Raw genomic sequence first — 22,080 nt, 5'->3', positions numbered from 1 at the left:
TTTACTTTTAATCATAAAGCATCAAAACTTATTCCTCCTCTCCTTCTCCACACACACAGCTGTCAACTTTGGAGCTGCTTTTTTTGATTTGTGTTGAATCTTACAAACAAATTAAAAAAAATAAATTACATTTAAATCTGGATTTAGGATGTATATGATTATAAAATGAGTAGAACTATCAGGGTCATTAACAGCAAAGGTGAACTACTTTTCAGTTCAGCTGGACCCTCTTCTTCAATAAAACTTATACAACTAAAAAACTTGGCCTGGCCCTTCTTGAGGGCAAGACTCCCAGTTTCCGAGACGGAGCTGACATGGCCCCTCGTCGGCTGGTGAACAATGTTTAACAACAATATCAAGATTCAATTTTCTATCACAGATTATAATCTGCTTGACAATAAGTTAATTTGATCTTGAATGGAGTAGATACTCTAGGGGTGCCCACCTGGGGGGGGAGTCATGGTGCAGACTGCGCTATTGAAACTTTTAGGGGATGAGGGTGTTTTTGTCATTTTTTGCAGGGGAGGGGTCTTTGCGATATTTAGGGGGTGCTCCCTTGATTTTAGGGGGGCACCTCTGGATACTCCCAGATAATGCAACACTATACTCCAAAGTCCCCAATACCTACCACTATTACCTATTACCCCATACCTATTAACCGCTTAGATGGGGCCCTGAATACAGCTGTTTTTTCATCCCGAACATGAACCGAACAACCTCTCATCCAGCACCCTCCAATAGATATTGATTTGGAATGGGAACTTGGAGAACTTGGTAACCACACGGGCATACTTAGCATGCTCCAGTCACCATTAATAAAAATGGAGGGTCTTCGACCAGCTAGCACTGAACCCTGGAGCCTCTAATTACCACCCAGTAAGCAAAATATCTTGCCTCAGTATTGCATAAAGGTTGACATGCAAGAAAAATCATCTTGCATTAATACTGCCTCAATGTTGTTATGTTACTCCCTTTATGCTGTCAGCAGGCTGCCACAATATTGACTGACAAGGTGTATGCAGCATAATATCAGGAAAATATCAAGGTAGGCTGCTTTTGTAACATTGCATACGTATTGATATGACAGGATAATATCAAGATGTTGTCATGACAGCATGAAATCAAGGTCTAGGCAGATGATCTTGCTTTTGTAATCTTGCATACGTATTGATATGACAGGATAATATCAAGATGTTGTCATGACAGCATGAAATCAAGGTCTAGGCAAGATGATCTTGCTTTTGTAATCTTGCATACGTATTGATATGACAGGATAATATCAAGATGTTGTCATGACAGCATGAAATCAAGGTCTAGGCAAGATGATCTTGCTTTTGTAATATTGCATACGTATTTATATGACAGGAAAATGTCAGGATGTTGTCATGACAGCATGAAATCAAGGTCTAGGCAAGATGATCTTGCTTTTGTAATCTTGCATACGTATTGATATGACAGGATAATATCAAGATGTTGTCATGACAGCATGAAATCAAGGTCTAGGCAAGATGATCTTGCTTTTGTAATATTGCATACGTATTGATATGACAGGAAAATGTCAGGATACATTGACATGACAGTATGAAATCAGCACGTTTGCAAGGTGTTTTATCCATTTATTTATTTGTATTATTTTCACTTCAAACTCGAGAATTAAATTTCATTCTTTAATTATTTCTGTTATTCTTCAAGATAGTTTTCTAGCCTGAGAATATTTTCTTAAAGCTGACATCTGATCGGAAATTCATATAAAGATATTAATAGTACTCGCAATTTAATTTAAAAAATGAAAGTTTCTTCGTTTTGCGTAATACTTGACTTATTTTTTAAATTCATGCTTCTAATTGTATTATAAAGACATAAAATGCCTAGTTAGGAATAATTGTGGAAGTTTTTATAGCACATTTAAGAGTAAAGGTAGCAAAATAATAAATAAATAAATAAATACAATAAATAAGTACATTTTCAAATGGATGTCAGCATTAAAAATATCCCATGGACAAAACATATGAATTTTTCTTAAAGAATAACATAAATACCATTGAATAAAATTAATCTTACGTGAGATTGAAGTGATAATACGAAATTCTGGGCTTCATGTCCTTTGTTTCAAAGTCTAGGGACGAAAAAAGTTATTTTCGGCCACTTTCTAACATTGATCGCACATCGTCTGCGATATGACTTATTTAGTACTATATTAATAAACAAATGTAGTTATCAGTCATTCATAAGTTTTTCCTAAAACAATACTATTCCAGACTAATAACTAAGCAACCAACTTAACGAAGCCTAAAAGAATGCAACGCCACGTGCAGCATCTCTGAACCGATTGAGGTCGAAGCAGGAAGAATGTGCCAGCAATGCGAGGGATGCTGGGTAGAAAGAATTGTGCGCATGCGCAAGTATCAACGAAGGTCCACCTGTTCTATTGTGTACTAATTACCTTGACGGCGACAGCATAAAATCAATATCATCTTGACGGCGACAATATGTATGCAATGTTGTTATTGTAAGGTAATATCAATATTGATATTTTAAGATGAATGCAATGTTGCATACGTGTTGTTATTATAATATTGCTTTTTAATCTTTATGCAAGCTTTATGCAGTATGAAACACGTCAATATTGACGCCGTCAGTATAATATCAAGATCTGTCAAGGTTTATGCAAGAAATTTTGCTAGTAGGGCAGTTGGATGCCTGATCAATCAGGCCACCACGCCCTCACTCCTAGATAATAGATGAGTTCCTTGTGTACTTATAGTCATGTTATACACTAATACTTTCAACCGTAACTTAACTTTAATTCTTTAAGAAATGTTATGCATCATGTTACAAAATGTCAGAGTTTTCTATGTTTGTGTAAGTGTATGCTTAAATTGCTGATGTCTGATGATATATATTTCCAACTAATTCAAGGAGAGCTAATTCAAGGAGAAAGTATGTGCTATAAATTATGTATTTTTTCAAGAGAAAGTTGTTAGATGCATAACTTTTAATATTCAATGTTTTTTGTAGAAAATAATTTTTCTTTGCTGATTCAAACTTGAAAATGAATTGATGGCACAATTCTAAAAGATCTATTATTTTATACCTTTTTTTTTTTCTTCAGTAATTTGTGAACAGGGTATTTGCCTTATGTTTTAATATTTTTGTTGATACTACTTAATATGTGAATTATATTTGTTTCCAAAGGCTGGTGGTGAAGCGCAAGAAGTACTTTCATGGAGACAAGGGCCTGTTAAACTTTTAAAAATTTTATCAACCCCTGAACCAGGTACTTTTTTTTGCGTATAACTTCATTTTATTATTATTTTTTTAACTACAGATATTACACTGCTTGACAATTGCTAAGGAACAAGTGATTTATGCAAATTCGTGCCTCAGACAGCTGACCAATGGAAATAAATTCATGATCAGATGGCATGGTAGATCAAGGCTCGTTATCTGCATAAGAAACTGCATACAAACTCAAGATTCGTACGAAAATTCACGCTGTTTGGTGTTTAAACTACTGGATGCAGAAAACGTTTTTTCTCTGAAATTCTGTTTGGCTTTTAAAATATTTAAGCGTAAAATATCAGCAAGACATCATTTGATAACCTACAATCGTGGACGAGCAGTTGGACAACTGGAAGCAGGTCAAAGTGTCATCACTGTAGCTGCTGAAATGGGTGCAACAAAAAGTGTCATCTCGCGATTAAAGAAGGCCGCTGAAAGTGGAAATGCTTTGCAAAAGCATGCCAGGGGTCGTGGTAGAAACACCACACCTTCAGAGGATCGCTATGTAGCCCTCATGGCAAAAAGAAACAGAAAATTCACTCTTGGAGGGATAGCTGCAAATTTTACAGCCGCTACCAGTGTGCATGTTTCTGCAAGAACTATCTCATGGTGATTAAAAAATGTTGGATTGTATGCACGGAAGCCCATACGTTGCATTCCACTTCAACCACGCCATCGTCGAGAGAGATTACGCTGCTGTAAGGAACATGTTGGTTGGGATCGTCAAAATTGGTCTCAAGTGATGTTCTCTGATGAATCTCGTTTCAGTGTGACAAGTGTTCTGGTCACCAACTACTGTGGAGAGAGCATGGAACACGTTATGCACAAAAATTAGTTTGCGAACGTGATCGGTACGGTCCAGGCGTGATGGGGCGGGCAGGCATCATGCACAATGGCGGAACAGCGCTTCACATTTTTGAACAAGGAAGCGTTACGTCGCAAAGTATTGCAGAGAAGTTATACTAGATTATGTTCATCTTTTTAGGGGGGGCTGTAGGTTCAGACTTTCTTTTTATGGACGGCAATGCACTGCCACACAGGAGCATTAAAGTATTAGACGCACTGCAAAGTGAAAAAATTCTCCGTATGTAGTGGCCTGCGTTCTCTAACGACTTAAATCCAATTGAACATGCCTGCGAGGGTCTTGGCAAGCATGTTGCGCAAGGAACCACAGGGCTCCCAAATGGTCCGCTTTTCCCGCCAAAGTCCGTTTTTTAGGGTTAAGTCCGCTTTAGACCGCTTTTTAACATTTTGGTCCGATTAGTCCGCTTTTATATTGTTTTTATTTAAAATTCAGCTTTTAAAAGTTTTCCATTGTGGTAAAAGATACTGTACACCCAAACACGCGACCGCGGCGCCTTAACCTGACTTTCCCGTATTATTTCGCTTCAGATTGACGTCATTACTCCTCCTTCAACCGCTGCAGCATGGAAATCCATAAAAAAAGAGGTTTGGGGGTTGAGTTATGACGTCGAATCGCGGAGCAGGGTGCTACCTATATTTCTCGGAATTTCACCCTTGCGTTTGCAATAACGAACGAACTTTCCGATCTCGAATCTTGATAACTCGAAACTCGAATATTCCTTTATCTCAAAGTTTTCATTGGATCCCAAGCTTTTGAGACTGTTGTGGAAACTTCCCATAACTCGGAACGTTTTAGCTGGTCCCTTGGGACATAGAGTTGTCGCGCGTTGACTGTAATAGTAACGCTGCTATGAACCACCCCTTTTGCAAATAAATTCGGAAGTAATCTCGTGGCGCATGCACCATTTTTTTAGGCGCATATGTTCGTAAATTTTACGCCCTTGAAAAACCTTGAAAAGTTCCTGGAAAAAAAGAAGTTTATTTTCCAAGTGCTTGAAAGCCTTGAAAAAGTATGAGAAGTCAGAAGTTTCTTTATTGCTTGAATTCTTTCAAAAATCATTACAAGCAATCTAAAGCATACTTTAAATTGCTTGCAATGCTTTAAAAAAATTCATGTGTGCAATTTTCTGAACATAAGTTTTATATGCAGTATCGCGAAAAATTGCTTTCATGTTTGAGGTTTCAATCCTTTTGCATCTTGTAAATATTTTGATTTTTTTTTAACATTAGGTAGTTATTTTGACATGTGCTACATTAGATTAGCTTATTTTTTGTTTAATTTCAATAATTAACGAAGGAATTAGTTTGGAAACCATGACAACATTGAACTTACTCGGACTTCGCGGAGAACTGCTTCTCGTGTTTGAAATTTCAATCCTTTTGCATCTTGTAAATATTTTGATTTTTTTAACAGTGGGTAGTTATTTTGAAATATACTACTTTAGATTAGCTTATTTTTCGTTTAATTTCAATAATTAACGGAGGAATTAGTTTGGAAACCATGGCAACATTGAATCTACTCGGAATTCGCGGAAAACTGCTTCTCGCGTTTGAAATTTCAATCCTTTTGCATCTTGTAAATATTACTCGACGTTAAATCCCGGTTATCACAAATTTGTCATTTCAACTGCGCTTGCGCGGACTTAGCTGAATTCAAAAATCGTGCTAAAATTAATTACAAACATTTTAAATTTGTTAATAAATATGAAATAGTAACAGATAAAAATTAGAAATCACAAAGCTTTCTCTGATTTAGTTTTTAGGCCTCGGTAAAGATTGAGTTTTGAGTATTAATTACTAATGGATTTGGTGTCTGATTTTTATATCAAATTTTTAACCTCTGAAGAGCTTACTAGTATTGCAGCATCACTTCTAATACAAAGCCGAACCCCCAACCTAAATAAAAACGTATAATACTAAGCTGTTTACGCCTAACGTAAAATATCCGCAAAAGACAGATATCTGTACTCATATTCCAATCATTTTTGAAGTACACAACGTGTTTTACGTTTATGTTAAATAAATTGTTCCAAACCAATAGAAAAAGTGACATTTTTCGCTTAACATTTTAAAAATTATCAGTTATTCATATCCGGAGTTTCATATAAAATATCACGAAATCGCTGTGAAAATATTCTAATCCTATTCATTAATTTGTTGGGACTCTAGCTCAGCTTAAATATAGCACAAGCAACACGAAATCTTAAAATAGAAAGCCCAAAATCCGAAGTCCGCGCGCAAGCGCAGTTGAAATGGCAAATTTGTGATAACCGGGGATTTAACGTCTAGTGTAAATATTTTGATGTTTATGACAATAGGAAGTTATTTTGACATATACTACTTTAGATTAGCTTATTTTTCGTTTAATTTAAATAATTAACGAGGTAATTATTTTGGAAATCATAGCAAAAATGAACTTACTCGGACTTCGCGGGAAATGAGTTTTAGTGTTTGAAATTTCAATCTTTTTGCACCATGAAAATATTAAAATAGTTTGCCCAATCGAATGTTATTTTCACAAATGCTACCTTAGATTAGCATACTTTATGTTTAATTTAGTAGAAAATAAATAAATTTATTTTATGGGAAATATGCCAAAATTGAACTTGGTACGTGAAAATTTGCTTATTTGAGCTTTCAATCGTTTTGCATCCAATAAATATTTTTATATTTTTGGCAATTTGAAGTTGTTTTGACATGCTGCATTAGATTAACTCGTTTTAATTTTTATTTAAATAACTAAAAAATAATTATTTTTTAAAATTCAAATTTCTAGTTTTGCAAAACAATATTTTTTGGTTTCAGTGTGAGTCATGAGGAAGTGCAAATTTCTCAGCAAATAGTTAGATGAAACTTATGAAGATGGGAACAAAATAAGAGACTGGGAAAAACAACAAGAGAATCAAGTTTTTTTGTTTGGTGTATGATAACGCTATACTAAGAAGCATTAAATTACAGAAAAACATAAAAATAATTTTAAACTAAATAAAGATGAAGTGCAGCTTCATCTATTCTTCAGTGAGACTACCAGCATCCCTGGTTCAAGTCAAAATGTATCATTGTGCCTATTTAGTTCTAAAGAGGCTATACAGCCTCTTTAAAACTAAATAGGCCAAACTAAGTGCCCCCCCCCCCCCATGTTATGCACTCGATCAATGGATAAAGAGATCAGTTTCACAGGTGATAAAAGAATTGTATCTCTCATTATTATAGTTAATTAACGAATTATCTTCACGAATTTAGCAACTGACAACTAATTTGCCTTTTGGTGCTTCCATGGGTTTAACTATGAGTGGTCCTCCCAAGGTCCTCTTTTTGATCCTAACTGGTCCTCTTTAGTCCCCTTTTTGATTGAAAATGGTCCTCTTTTACCCTTTTCTGAAGCTAAAATATGTTGGGAGCCCTGGAACCATCCCTCCCAGAACAGTACAAGAACACAAATCTGCCTTGAGAGAGGAGTGGGAAAATATCCCCAAAGAACTCCTTGATAGTTTAGTGGGGAGTATGGAAAACAGATGCAAAATATGTATTAGTGTCCATGGTAATCACGCGTCATACTTAAGTACTCATGTCTCCATCATTATGACCTAGATCAGTTTGTTGTTGTTTGAAAATCATCTAAGTAGGATTTTTTTTTTAATTTTAGGTTTTTACTTCATTGATGCAGTAATATCTGTACTATTTTGTACTTAATAAAGGCACATCCTCCCCACTAACTATACACTTAGGTCTGTGTGTTTAATCATTGTCTATTTTTAACTATTCTAGAAAACGTAGTTGTTCCTTAGCAATTGTCAAGCAGTGTATTTAAAGTAGAACCAAATCCCTTTTTTCAAAGAAAGAAATAAAACATATTACAATTTTAAAGCAGAATGCAGATTGCAGAACCTGAAAACCATGTAATTGTCTTCATTGATGTTCCCATCAATTTTTTGAGGGTATACTCCCAGTAATCCATTACGCATAATATGTGTATGCGATCATATGCATAATATGAAACTTTTTGAACCTTGAGGGCAAACATTATATGTCTAAAAAATTTTTTAGAGTATGCGGCGTATATGGAGTATACCCTATTGGAACACCACTGATTGTCTTAGAATTCAAGTGTTCTAAAAATGTCAAGGAAATTCGCAAAAGTTATCCAAATGCCTTTAATCACATTCTTAACTTATATACAAGCTTTAATGACCATGTTTACAATTGTTAGCATCAATAATTATATCCTTATTGAAATCAAATTCTTTTTTTTTTTTTTTTTCAATTTTTTAAAGCTTGTAATATGTGCATTTTTTTTTTTTTTTCATTAGCTCAAAATTTTAAAATCAAGAGAAACTAATTATAAACAATCTCAAGAATAATTTTCCCATGAGACTAGCCAAAAATTTTTGACTCTTATTTTGCACTATTTTTTGTTTTATTTCAATTGCCATACAAAGTTGAGACATTTATTTATGTACACACTATATAAAACTATCTGTAATTTCACTTGATTTGTGCTTTAACTTCACTTGAGAACTCAATATTATTTATTTATTTAGCATTGTCCATAAAAGATCGTTTTGCTGCCAATCGTCCAATAATTGCCATATGTGATAGTACTAGGTATTTTCTTTCTTTCTTATTCTTTGTTTCTTTGTTCAGTAACCCATTATTTTTTTTTCTTTCCTTCTATTAACTTAATTTTCTTTTCTAGTGCTGGTGAGCAATTCTGCTCTATAAATTTTGTATCTTTAAAGACTGGTGATAGAGTAGAATGCCTTAAATATCAAACTCAAGTGTCTGATATGAAGTGTGCCAAAAGGTGAGATAGTGCATTTGTTATTTTTTTTTCCTATTTTTTTTTTAAATTTATTTTCTATTTATTCAAAAACTATACACCTGTATTGATAATTGTGTTTTTTTTTTTTTTTTTTTGCCTCACAGAGTTATAGCTGTAATATTCCATAGTAGAATTCATGTCTATGATGCTTGTAGCCTAAAAGAATTGCTTTTTGTTACTAGTAAGTTTATTTCTTCATCAACACTTTTTTGTATTTATTTATTTTTTTTTATTCAACTGCATTGTTTTTTTTCTCCTTTTTATAAGTTCTTTAACATAAGCACCTTAAATTGTTCATGCTTTTACTGTATTACTGCTTTTAAAAACATTAAATTTAAATTTCTTACAAATCTCTGATTTTAAGAATAATACAAAAAGAAAAAAAAACTTTTATTTTAACATACACATAGTAACTGTTTAACAGTAATTCTGTTCAAAATGCTGTCATTAAAATAGAAAAAAAAAGTGTTCTAATTCTTGCATAAGGGACAACCATTTCTGTTTTTCGAAGTTATAAAGCCATTTTGTAGTTCAAATGAAACATGCCAAGTTTAATCTAAGTTATCTATAATATTTGTTACTTTCTTAATTAAAAAAAAAATATTGCTGCATTTTTCAAATATTAAAAAATAAATAAGAGAAAACTGAAATATTAACAACTTTTAAACACTCAACTCTCACTTAAAACTTTTGAACTTCATCCTTTAAAATTATGATTACTTTGTCCTTTTTTACTGCCTGGTTTTTGAAGATTCAAGTACTTGTGGATGTTTTATCCAACTGATAGTTACTCTCTAAATATGGTATTCTATGAAAAGCATCAGAGTTGAATAAAAACACGAAGTTCTTTTAATACTTTGAAATTTTGTTAGCACTTGACACAGTGAATCCATTTAATACTTTCGTTTAGCATTTATCAAGAATGGAATTAGTTCACATGAAATTAAAAAACGATTTTATGTATGTATGTGTTTAATGGTGCAATTAAAAGCTTGATTTTTCAAGATCAAAGTTGTCAAAAAGTACAAAAATGCATTATATTAACTTTAAAGCTGCATACATACTGAACCAAATAAACACAATTTTCAATCTAAAGTATAGTTTTCTGTTTTTATTCAAGATTCAAATATACTGCTGATGTTTGCTCATTTATTTGGTTATCTTAAAGAGCACCTATGGATAATAAATAAATGCTATGAATTCTTTTAACTCAGTAATACTCGGTTCCGCTGAAAAATCTTACCGGTCCTCTGAGATTTTTACCTCCACGTTAAAACATATTTCAAGTATTTCAAAAATAATGAAATAAATAAATAAATAAATATTAAGAAATGAAAAAAAATAAATAAAAATATGTTGATAAATTAAAAAAACAATGCTTGATATTGCTGCATATGAGAACTGCACAAGTTAAGACAGTTTTCTATCTTCCTTTTTTTTATATTTTTACTGTACTCAATTCTAGTGTATGTACTTTCGTTAACTTCGAAATGACCGCCGTTTTTTTTTTAAGAACGTTAATTTTATTTTCTTATTTCATTGATTCTCTATATGCTTGAATGTGTATAGAAGCAGTGGCTCTTAACCTTTTTTTGGGATGAAAGGGGGAAAAGTTGAGGGTTAAGTATATGTACCAAAATGAGATTTATATATGCTGTAAGGTGATGCAACAATAATTTTACATGAGGTTCTGAATATTCTGATAAAAGCTCATGGCACCTGCTCCCCCCCCCCCCCCCTTCCTCCCTTCAAGTCCTCACATATTCTTTATAATGCCAATGGGATAATGTGCATTGAAATGAATTTCCTATGCATGCAAACAATAAAAATGTTACTCCTGTTCAGAACAAGATATTTTTGTAAGGCAAGATTATAATGTATGGCAGTATTGGAGGAAAAAAAATGGAAACCAGTTTTTAATTGTTGTGCCACTTCTTTCCCAAAAATTTTGTCAATCCATGGGCCAAAAAAAGTAAAGAAACACTGCTTTATCTTACCCTTTAACTCTTATTACAGTTTAATCTCATAATTAGATATAAATCTATCTAAATATAGAGCTGTGGTTTGGAGTATCATTGATATAAAGTCAGACCTCGATATAAGGTCAACCGCATATAAGGTCATTTTTCTTATGTCCTCGGAATTCTATGTCATGAGTTATCAGATATATCGTGACGTCTTAAATACCATAATCACTTATAAGGTCGCTTTTTGAACTGAAATTTTTGTAATGAAAATTAGAACTTAGAAAACATTGTAGAAAAAATTAAAGAAAAAATTTGGCAGTCTTATATTTAAGATTATTTTAAGTATAGTAAACTATGCATCATAATTGAAATTTAAAAATGATAATTTTATATTTTCTTGTTGTGATTTCATTAATATTAGTTTGTTTCACTTAATTAAAAAGTACCTAAAATTAACCTAATAAACTGACATTTTTTGAAAGTATTAAATTTTGCAAATAATTATACTATTTATGTACATTCTTATTTATTGACATGTTCAGCGTTCGTATGAATCAGGTAAAAAATCACCCCGCTTATGAGGTCAGTTTCAGGAAATTCCTAGGTGACCTTATATCAAGGTCGGAGTGTAATCATTCAAAAATATTCATCTTTTTTTTTTTTTTTTTAAATTTTAATCTTAGGTTGTTACACTACACCTGGTCTTTCTGTCAATCCTGTTGCATTGGGAACTAGGTGGCTTGCTTTTGCCAATAAGAAAGTAAGTTATTTCTTTACAATATCTGCAATGTATATTAAGTTCCCATGAAACATTCATTTTATCATAAATTATGTATCATTCAAAAGTTGTAAATGAAGTAGTGGCACCATAAATAAACATTAAAAAAATATATTACATTCACATAATATCAATTTTTATTCAGACTTTTTCCTCAAAATTGCCGCTATTTGGTTAGACTCTCAAGGGAGCGGTCTTAGAGGGGTTTTATTGTATTTATGTAATTTGCAACTTGCTGTGAGTTTTATTGGGATGTTAAAAATTATTGTGTTCTTAAATACTGACTATTTTTGTTGCTTCTTTAATAAAAATACATAATTATACTCTTTTCTGATGAAACACTATATTCTGCTATTAACGTGCTTTTTAATTTTCAGCTGATATCAGTTTATCAAAGTGGTGGTGGAATGGCAGGAGATGGTGTCCATTCATATGCAGCCACAATTATTCATGCAGCAAAAGTATGTTGTTGGCAATTCTTTTAAAAAATAAAACAAACAGGAAGCATAAATAAAGACTTTAAAATGTATTGATCACTTCTGATTGCTGCACCTCTTTTAAACTAATTTTCTCTGACTTATTTTATTTATTTTTTTTTTTTTTTTTGGGGGAGGGAAGGGTTTTTTTTTTAAATATGGTTTTAAAATTCAAAAATGTAGACATTAAAGCATGTAGCTCTTGTGCTTTTTTCAGCCTTTTTTTTTCTTTTCTTTATTTCTTTATTTGTTTTTTTTTATATTACATAATGAGCATACAGTGGCTCCCAAAAGTGTTCGTAGGCCTACGACTTTCAGTAAAATAGGACCCTATCCATTGGTTAGAATTAGTGTTTCAGAATGGGTATTTAATTATAAGATCAATGATCAATTTTCAACAAAACTATATGAATTTTTTAAAAAATATATTGAAACTTAATTTTTTAAAAATTAAAAAACAAAAAGTGCCGGAAATTTTATTTTAGAAAAGTCTTTGTACACTTTAAAAAAAGTCTATTTATTATTGAATAATCTTACTTTTTATTAAGTTATTATTTAGTAGAATATCATGCAGTATCAACAGCACCTTTTAAACATCTGGAAATAGGTTTCATTCTTTTTCTTTCTTTTTTTAGCGTAATTTCTGAGTAAGTGTTCTACCACACTTTGAGTCTTACTGTTTCTAGCTTTATTTTTGTTTCAAAGCCATATTTTCGTAATCTAGCCTCCAGATATTTCTAAATATGTTACATTAAGTTCAAATCTGGAGATTGAAGGGAAATTTTCTAAACTTTAGGACAATTTTTGAGGCACTAGATGCAAACGTTGAAAACCATGTGCTTCTTTTCGTTGCCTTGATAAAAAAACAAAACTGTTTCCTATTACCAAATTTTTGGCTAAAATTTTAAAATTTGTTTTTAAAATATTTAAATGAACAGCATGATTCATTATTTCATCAGAAAATTCCAAACTACCATGTCCTGATGCTGATATGCACCCTCACACAAGAACAATTTCATCGTCCTGATTAACTGGTCCAACTAAGTTCTTAAGATTAAGTTCCTTATTTTTTCTTCTATTTGCAATTATGCAACAATTTAACCAGAAATGTTAAATTCTTTTTTATCTGTAAGCAAGACGTAATTCCAAAACGTTTTGAGCTTATTTATCATTGATTTTGAGACGAAAAGTGTAAGCTTTCTGTTTTTCGCACGACCAGGAAAATTTTAGTGGGAAGAAGTCCCATTTAATCCAGCTAATCAGAGAACTTGATGAACAATTTTAGGTGAAAATTGAATGTAAAAATTTTCATTTAACTCTGTAAAAACTTTTACAGCACTCAAATGTTCTCATGAATTTTTTAACTGTAAATCTCCGATCACGCTTTGTCAACTCTGCCGGTTGACCTTTTCTTACCTTGTTTTCGATCCTATTCTTTTCTTTGAAGCATTTTATCAAGCACTTTAGTATAGAACCAATTTCAAACCAATTTACAGCTACTGTGCGGAAAAAAATTTAAGTTTTTAACGAATACCAGCCATTTCAAAGTAATAAGCACAATATTAAGGAATAAATGAACAAAAAATTAAAGCCAAATGACTTTTAAGGGTCAAAACACTGCAAAAATAATAAAAAAAAACGACATATGATAATTTTAATCATGAATTTATTCGAAAAAATTTGAGCGTACAATGACTTTTGTGGGGTATTATTTCTCTGTCTCTTCGTTTTTTAATCTATTTCAAAAAGAAATCCATCAATATTTTGAAAAAATTACAGGATTTATTTAGAATGACATAGGAATTATATGAAAAAATATTAGACTTCATATTCGAATTTAGTTTCGCGTTATTTTGGTTTTACTAAAAATTTGCAAAGTGTACGCACACTTTTGGGAGCCAATGTATATGGTGAGTCTGAATATCATGAATATTAAATGCATACCTTACCTATGCAACTTAGTTTTCTTTATGAAATGCAAGTTATTTTCTGTTAAAATTTCTGATTGAAATTATTAAAAAATATATTTTTAGACCATAACAAAAGGTTTGACGATATTTGGCGAAACTGTAGCAAACAGTTTCAGTGGGCAAAAACATATGATCAAACCATCTTCAATAAAGCATGATCCAAAAGATGCTGATGATAGTCAACCTGGAATAGTCACTATTTTAGATTTATTTGCTGTTAATGGTGAAGTAAGTTTTTTACTCTGTTAATGTTTTTTTTTCTCTTCTTTTCTTAAAACATTATTAAACTGCATTGCTAACATTTCTGGCGTTAAAAAAGCTAGATGTGATTCTTTTTCTAGCATATTTTTTTGTTAAAGGCATGGCAGAAAATTGTAAGAAAGTGGTCAAGTTAGTAACTAATTCTGATGTTTAATAAAATGTAAAATTCAGGGAAATCTGCAGGAAATACTTATTATGGCAAAAACAAAATACAACAATATACTTGCTATGGCAAATTAATGCTCAGTCGCCACTAGAAACACATTAAAGAAATACTGCTTTCCCAGAAGTAGTTTCTCAAAAATCGACTATCACAAAAGAATTTGATATAGCAAAAACTTTTAGTTCTGCAGTTTTTAGAACTTGGTACAAGAAAAACTTTTTCAATTCAGAGTGGAATATTTAGAAGACTAGGGGGCTACTACCTCCTGCTCGCTTACGCTCGCCAACCCTCGGAACTGCGTACACTTTTCCTTCAGATCGCTTCGCTATCCGATCTTGCTATGTTCGCTCACCGGTCACTACAATATATTCTTCTTCTTTTTTGCACTACAGCCTAGGGCAGGTCAAGACCAGCTTAATCAGTTTCGTCCATCCCGCCCTGTCGGAAACAGATTTCCTCCATCCACTGAGGCCAACAGTTTTTAAGTCTTTTTCGGCACAGTCGAGCCATCTGGTTGGTGGGCGGCCCCTCTTGAGTGCACCATCTGTATTTGTGAAGGTGACTTTATGGGTTGAGTCCCTACTTCAAGTCCGTATTCGTTCCTAGTCGTTTTCATAAGGGCAGTCCGGTTTTTACTTCTTGAGATTTCTGAACAATAGTAATTTTTTACAGGGCTGAGTTGTTAGCCCAGCGCCCAACCTGGAGGGCCATGCCTATTTTACTCGCTTTTTACGACAAGGATAGGCTACGTTGGGACTATTCTGACCCCTTGGTTACCACATGGTAACCATTGAGGTACCCCGGTCACCACACGGGGTACTACAATATATTAGTTAGCTTTATTTGTATTTAAATACATGTAGTGTTTTTTGTTTTTTCATAAATCTTTTCGAAACACTTATGATTTTCCTACATTTAAAGGGGACAATTACTTATACATGTAACTCGTTCATTACAGATTATTATGAAGTATAAGTGTACAATTCCATCAGCGTTTTGTGTATTTATTACGGGAGTTCAATTTTTTCCTCTTGTAAAGATCATGACAAAATCACAAATTTCAGTCATTATTCCACAATTATATCCTGAAACACTTGCGGAATTGTCACTCAATTTGCAATATGGCGTGTATTAGCGCGTCTATTCCTATTGGCAGCATTTCTGACAGATCTGCGCTCATATCTTTCATCTAAAGACCCCAAGTCTGCTGTCTCTTCTTTGCAAATTATATTCAAGTGCTCTTAAAATACTCATTTTAAATCAAAATCCTATTAAATACTTGAAGATCAAACACTAGAAGTGAATGAGCAAACAATATAGTCAACGAAATAGAGGATTCATAAATAAGTTCATCCTTGTCAGCGGAAAGAAATAAATAAAAGCTCATTGAAATGACGAAGATGCCTTGATGCTTGTTCGAGATTTTAAAGTCGAATAACTATGGATGCCTAGACGCTTGATCAAGATTCGCAAATAAACTGATTGTTGCCAAAAGAAACTATCTCATTTTTAGTAAGGCATAAGTGTTTTATATATATATATATATATAAATTTTTAAACTGTAGATGGTGCATTAAGGAAAATAGGTATTATACAGACTACTGCTGGTGATCGCAATTTAGAAAACAATGAAGAAAGTTCTGAAAATTTAAGTTATTGAAAATGCTCCAAAATTTACACATACCTTTGCAAGTTTATAAACATAATGCAGTTTTATTTCTTCTCTGAGTTATGTACCAGATAACATTTTTTCGAATGTTTAACAGTTACTCAACCTTTTACTGTCTGCATCTTCAAACTCACTAGCACAAAGAAAAAGAAAAAAGTCGTGGATTTTACTATGCAGTAAAATTTTTAATTGTATGATTTGAAGATTATTGCAGGGGTAGCAAGACGATTTTTCATTTCTTAAAAAGTGTAATTATCTTTACATTACTATTTTTTTCATTAATTATGCTAATTTTTAGTACTATTTGAAGTAACTAATTACATTTTTAGGATCCCAACAACAGAATTATATATATAGTCAACATTTTCAATAAAATTTAATGTTTTTATTTTTCTATTAAATTTCACCAAAACAAAATTCCTGTTTCATTAAAAAAAGAGATGGTCCCTTGAAATTTATTTCAACCTGATTTACTGTATATGTTTGGAGTGTATAGAAGTGATTTTTCTCATGTTTTTGATAAATTTAATTCAAAAAATTTTATTTTCTACATACTGCATATCACAAGGGTTTCCAAGTCAATTCGATGAATCAACCTCCTTTGCAAAAACCTCTTCTGTGTCGTGTGGCATTCATTTTTGAAACTGATAAGAAATGGAATAAATAAGTTAATAATCAGAGGAACTTTTAAAACTCTTACTTTTCGATAATGCTTCATGATGTTAAAATTTCTCTTATAATTTTGTCAACATCTATTTCTGCAAAGACAAAATTGTATTTGTATTAGGAAATGTTTTATGCATTTTGAATTAAACTACTTCCATTTTACAATTATTATTTATACTCAACTTTATAAAAAATTGCTGGTTATTTTCATGTTAAATTAATGTTAAATACAATAATATAGTGCATGTAATTACTTATGTAGTTAATATTCTAGTTTTACATTATAGGTGAACATAGATGAAGATTATGAAGGTGAAGGCATCATTGCGCACTTTCCAGCTCATGCTAATGAACCAGTTGCAGCACTGGAGTTTGATCCTAGCGGAATGTTGCTTTTCACATCTTGCCGCTTAGGACATAGTTTTCATATTTTTCGAATCTTTCCGCATCCGGCAAGTTCTGCAATGGGTGCCATTCACCACCTGTATACTTTGCATCGAGGGGAAACTACAGCAAAAGTAAGTGTTTTTTATAAACAAGTCTGATTTGAGCTCTTATTCCATGATCTAATTCAGATCCTTCATTTGGGAACTGATTTTAATGTTAACTTACAAAAATATTTCTAAAAGTTGCCTTATTTTAAAATAGCATTGTTTCCAAAAAACGTCAGAAATTCAAAAATAGTCATTTTTAAAATAATGAAGATTAGATGTAATGAATGAGTTTTCATGCATACAGTTTTCACTATCGTGTTTGAAAATGGTTGCAATTATTGTAAAGGGTCATTTTTTAGGTCTTAGTTTTTGAATAACAACATTTTCATGATTACTATGTTTGTTTTATTTTTGTTTCCATACTATCGCCCATTTCCCTTGAAGAGGTAAAAATAGTTAATTACTGAAGCAAAGTAAAGCTTCAGGACCTGACTGTATCCTATCTAAACTTTAAAAAAGGAGACCTTGGCTGGTTGAAACCCATACATAAGACTATTTTTTTGATTTGGGAAGATGAGTTCCAACCTTCAATTTGGACTCAAGGCATTTTCTGTTCAATTCTTCAAAAAGAGAACCATACAGTTTCTTCAATCATGTATCCAATGTATTATAATAGGAATGTTTTGGTACCACCCAACATAAACAGTTTATTTCAGTCAAATCAAAATCAAAGCACAAACCTTGAATAGTTCCTCCCTACATTTTGATACAAGGCATTATGATATATTTTATACGTATATATTAGTATATATATATATATATATATATATATATATATAGAGAGAGAGAGAGAGAGAGAGTAAAACCCCTCCTAACAGATATCCCTCTATTGGGGACAAAAAAATTTGTCCCGTTAGTGTCCGCATTAGAGAGGTTCTGTGTGTGTATATATATATATATATATATATATATATATATATATATATATATATATATATATATATATATATATATATATATATATATATATATATATATATATATATGTGCTATTTGGCATATGTTGCAGCTATGAAGATGCATAGGTGACTATATTTCATGGTCATGTAATTTGCAACTGCAATTAGCTCTTTCTTGCGTAGTTTATTAAGCATTATTTCAAACTATAAAAACTGATATACATGCGGCATTATAGGAGAATCTGTGGACAGTTTTTAATATTTATTGCAATATACCGCGTAGTAAACAGATTTAATTGAAAACACAAAAAAGGTTTGATTTAAGTGAACCTGTAAAATGAAGGAATACTTTGGTCACTTGTGCAGCCATAATTATGCTTCTGGTGGATGGGGGAAGGGTACGGGTACAGCAGTTCTTACATGTGTTTAAACATCACTTTTCGTGAAACTGAAGGTACCAAGTTGTTAAAACCCCCCCCCCCCTCCCCACAGGTAAGATTAGAACCCCTGCCTTTTATAAAAATCTGAACAGGGATCTACATAAAATTGGATGTTAATAAGTTCTCTGGAAAAAGGCATTATTTTGTTGAAAATCTATTTTGAGGTTTTTTTTCAATAATTACACTGCTTGATGTTTTCATAAACTGTCTCTTTAAGCGGAACAATATTACAAGATTGTCATTTAAAAAATTTAAACCTTATGACTGAAAATTATATTTTCTTTAGGTTCAAGATATAGCTTTTTCTTTGGATAGTCGTTGGATATCTGTTAGTACAATGAGGGGAACAACACACATTTTCCCCATAACTCCTTATGGTGGTACGTATTTTGTTCTAGCAAAAAGCAAATTCTTAGTAAAGCAAATTCTTAGTCAATTAGACTAAGAATTGGTTAAAACTTAAGTTTTAGAGTTTAATTGAATATGAGCATAATTTTGTCTTCTTTACTAAAAGGTCCCATTAGTGTGCGAACGCATACATCCCCAAGAGTAGTGAACAGGCTTAGTCGTTTCCATAGAAGTGCTGGGTTGGATGAAATCCAGCAGTCTGCATCAACTGGAAGGAACAGTCCTGTACTTTCAGGAAGCCCAAGTTCATCTTGTATGTGATATAGTTTAATGTACTCTTCAGTCTGTAATGCAGTTGTGTATGCAGGGGCAAACTGGTCCTTAACCCCACGGACGTGTGCGCCTTCGTTTTTTTTTTTTTTTTTTTTTTTTTTTTTTTTTTGCACCTTTGAACCTCTATGCCCTTTGAGAGTCAAGGTTGGCGTCCTCTTGGGGGACCCAGTCCGCCTCTGCATGTATGTTCATAAGCTGCTAATAATAATCAAGTGCACTTATTTTTAATAAAAAAATTAGTAAAAATTGGATAAAATTTGTAAAAATGCAATATGATTTCTAAATGGAGCCATTTGCATTTGTGAGAGAGAAATACAGACTGCTATCTGTGCATGGATGTCAGCAAACAGAATAGCTGAAAATCTGTCTTCAAATGTTGCAGTTGTTGTTTATGGTGTGTACAAATTAGTTTCGGGGCTGAACTTAAGCAGGCATATATTTGTGGATTTAAACTTTTCAAATACGTTTAAGAGCTCCATTGCTTAAGTTCAGTGTTTAAATTAGTTTGTTAACTTTTATTAGCAAAATTAACTGTATGGTTACTATTATTTTTCATTGTTTTTGGCAACAGTTAAAAAGCGGATTTAAGTAATGTTTAGTTTTCTTGTTGTTTATAATTTATTTTCTTCATTAAAATACTATACAGTTTTGTTATGAATATGCCTAAGTCAGGCGAAAAAAAACAAGAACATGGTGTGAGAGAAAATGTGCGGTTCGAAGTAACAGTTCAGAATGTTAAAAAAAATAAAAGATAAAAATTTCTCTTCTATTGTGTGTCTTTACGACACACACAATTGTTGTTTTTGATGATTATTTTACTTTTTTTTATTCACTTTTTCTTCAGGTAGTAGTTTATCTCGTCCATATGACTCTCATCCAAGCATGGCTTACAACTCCAGCTCGCTCAGTCGTATGGGCAATTCCCGTCTTCCACCATATCCTCATCCTACAACGATACAACCACTGGCACAGTTGAGGCATGGCTTAGCTTTCCCATTAACGAGTGCTGCCAAACCTAAAAGCCCTTCTGGAAAAGACCGAATTTACAAGAAGAATTCTACTGCGTCTGAAATTGTATGTGTTTCTTCTGCCTTTGCCCCTGCTCGAGCTTGGCTTGTAGGTAGTCCTAGTTTAACAAGAGACAAGAGAGGTAAATGAACGTTGCTATAGTTGATCACCTTTACTAATATCCTTCAGTTTTTCTTCATTAGTGCAGTTGTTTCAAGTATTTTTTATTATTTGATCAACAATTAACAGGAAGATTATTTATTTAGTTTTTAATTAAATGTTTATAACATGCATTTGGGGCAAGCCCAGATCTACATATCCGCAAACCCTGCACAGGGGCCAGAAGCATTAGGCTGCTTGCGACTCAAGAAACCAAAAAATGTTTTTAAAGTAAATTAAAAGAAACTATACTCAAATTTGAAAAGTTGAATATGTTTGTACACTTGGCTACTTGGTGCAAAGCGTTTAAAATACAAATAGGCTTAATATTAAACAATTAAATACTGCACTGAATATTGGTAGGTCTCAATTAATAATTAAAATATTAATACATGCACTTTATCATTTAATAATAACAAAAATAATTTTTGATTTACAACAAAATATTAGAATATGAATACAGTCAACGCTCGATACAACAACCATCTCCATCCCACAGAAAAAGGTCTTTATAACGAGTGGTCGCTATAAGAGGTAGAATTAAAAATATTGTACACATGTATCACGCATGTTCCGTTGCTCCAATAAAATGTACACTTTTGCAAAGATTCCAGTTCATTGCCCAAATTGTTTTTTTTTTTAATCATAGGAATGTTTTTAAAAAATATGGTTGCAAAATATTAAACAGATTTTAAAGTAGAAAATATAAAGGTACAAATTTATTACATACTTACAAATTATTTATTTTCGGAAGGTAAATCAAAAACTGCCTTTTTGCTCACGTGATTTTTGTAAAACATTACTTTTCATTTTAGGTTTAGATGGTAAATAGTGTTTGTATTTTCTTGTCTTTCAAAGAAACATCTTAAAGTCCCTCGAGCATTAGAAATATTTTTCATGCTAGGAACTTTCGTCTTCGTCATCTGATCATGATACATCTTTTTTTTTTTTTTTTTTTTTTTGTATAATATCAAGAGATAATTCATCTTCTGACAGATGTTTGCCACAGTCTAAATCTTAATTGATTTCTGCATAATCGTCAAAGTTAGACGTTTCATCCAATTTCATTTTCTTTTATCAAAATTTTCATCTTGGATTGCCTGACGAATCAAGTCAGCAGTAGATTCCGTTACCTTTTGCTTTTTAAAACCTGCATGATAAAAGCAATTATTGGTGGGTTTTTTGAGACTTCATTCTATACTGCTTTAGAGAGATGCAATAATCTTCACCTTTTTTGAGAGCAGAAACAAACTCTTAAAAGCCACGTAATTCGTAATTCAAACACCAAATTACCAATACATGTGTCGAACCCTTTTCCTTAGGAATTCGGAAATTTCACGTTTCTCCTCCCTTTATTTTTTCTGTGCTGTGGTGAGGGGTAATTTCCCCCTCTCCCTAAAGTTGGACTAAACACTGAAGACTCCATGCAGCTTGTCCGCAAACAATAATCAAGGTCATTTCAAGTGATAAATTTGTTTCAT

The 22,080-nt window shown here is 32.3% G+C and overlaps 1 protein-coding gene across 1 annotated transcript in view; it reads left to right on the top strand.

The window, feature by feature from the left end:
* The first annotated feature begins 2,829 nt into the window (after nt 1-2,829).
* LOC129220718 (BCAS3 microtubule associated cell migration factor-like) overlaps nt 2,830-22,080 on the top strand; it is a 38,790-nt gene continuing 19,539 nt past the window's right edge. Inside the window, exons 1-12 of the mRNA XM_054855148.1 lie at nt 2,830-2,862; nt 3,196-3,277; nt 8,688-8,751; nt 8,843-8,950; nt 9,073-9,149; nt 11,619-11,695; nt 12,091-12,174; nt 14,223-14,387; nt 17,206-17,436; nt 19,038-19,131; nt 19,266-19,412; nt 20,277-20,582. Coding sequence (XP_054711123.1) covers nt 2,830-2,862; nt 3,196-3,277; nt 8,688-8,751; nt 8,843-8,950; nt 9,073-9,149; nt 11,619-11,695; nt 12,091-12,174; nt 14,223-14,387; nt 17,206-17,436; nt 19,038-19,131; nt 19,266-19,412; nt 20,277-20,582 — 1,468 coding nt within the window. The remainder of the gene's footprint in view (nt 2,863-3,195; nt 3,278-8,687; nt 8,752-8,842; nt 8,951-9,072; nt 9,150-11,618; nt 11,696-12,090; nt 12,175-14,222; nt 14,388-17,205; nt 17,437-19,037; nt 19,132-19,265; nt 19,413-20,276; nt 20,583-22,080) is intronic.

Source organism: Uloborus diversus, chromosome 4 (genome assembly GCF_026930045.1).
Source record: "Uloborus diversus isolate 005 chromosome 4, Udiv.v.3.1, whole genome shotgun sequence".
NCBI classification, from domain to species: Eukaryota; Metazoa; Arthropoda; class Arachnida; order Araneae; family Uloboridae; genus Uloborus; species Uloborus diversus.
This window is presented reverse-complemented; position numbering and strand designations above follow the sequence as displayed.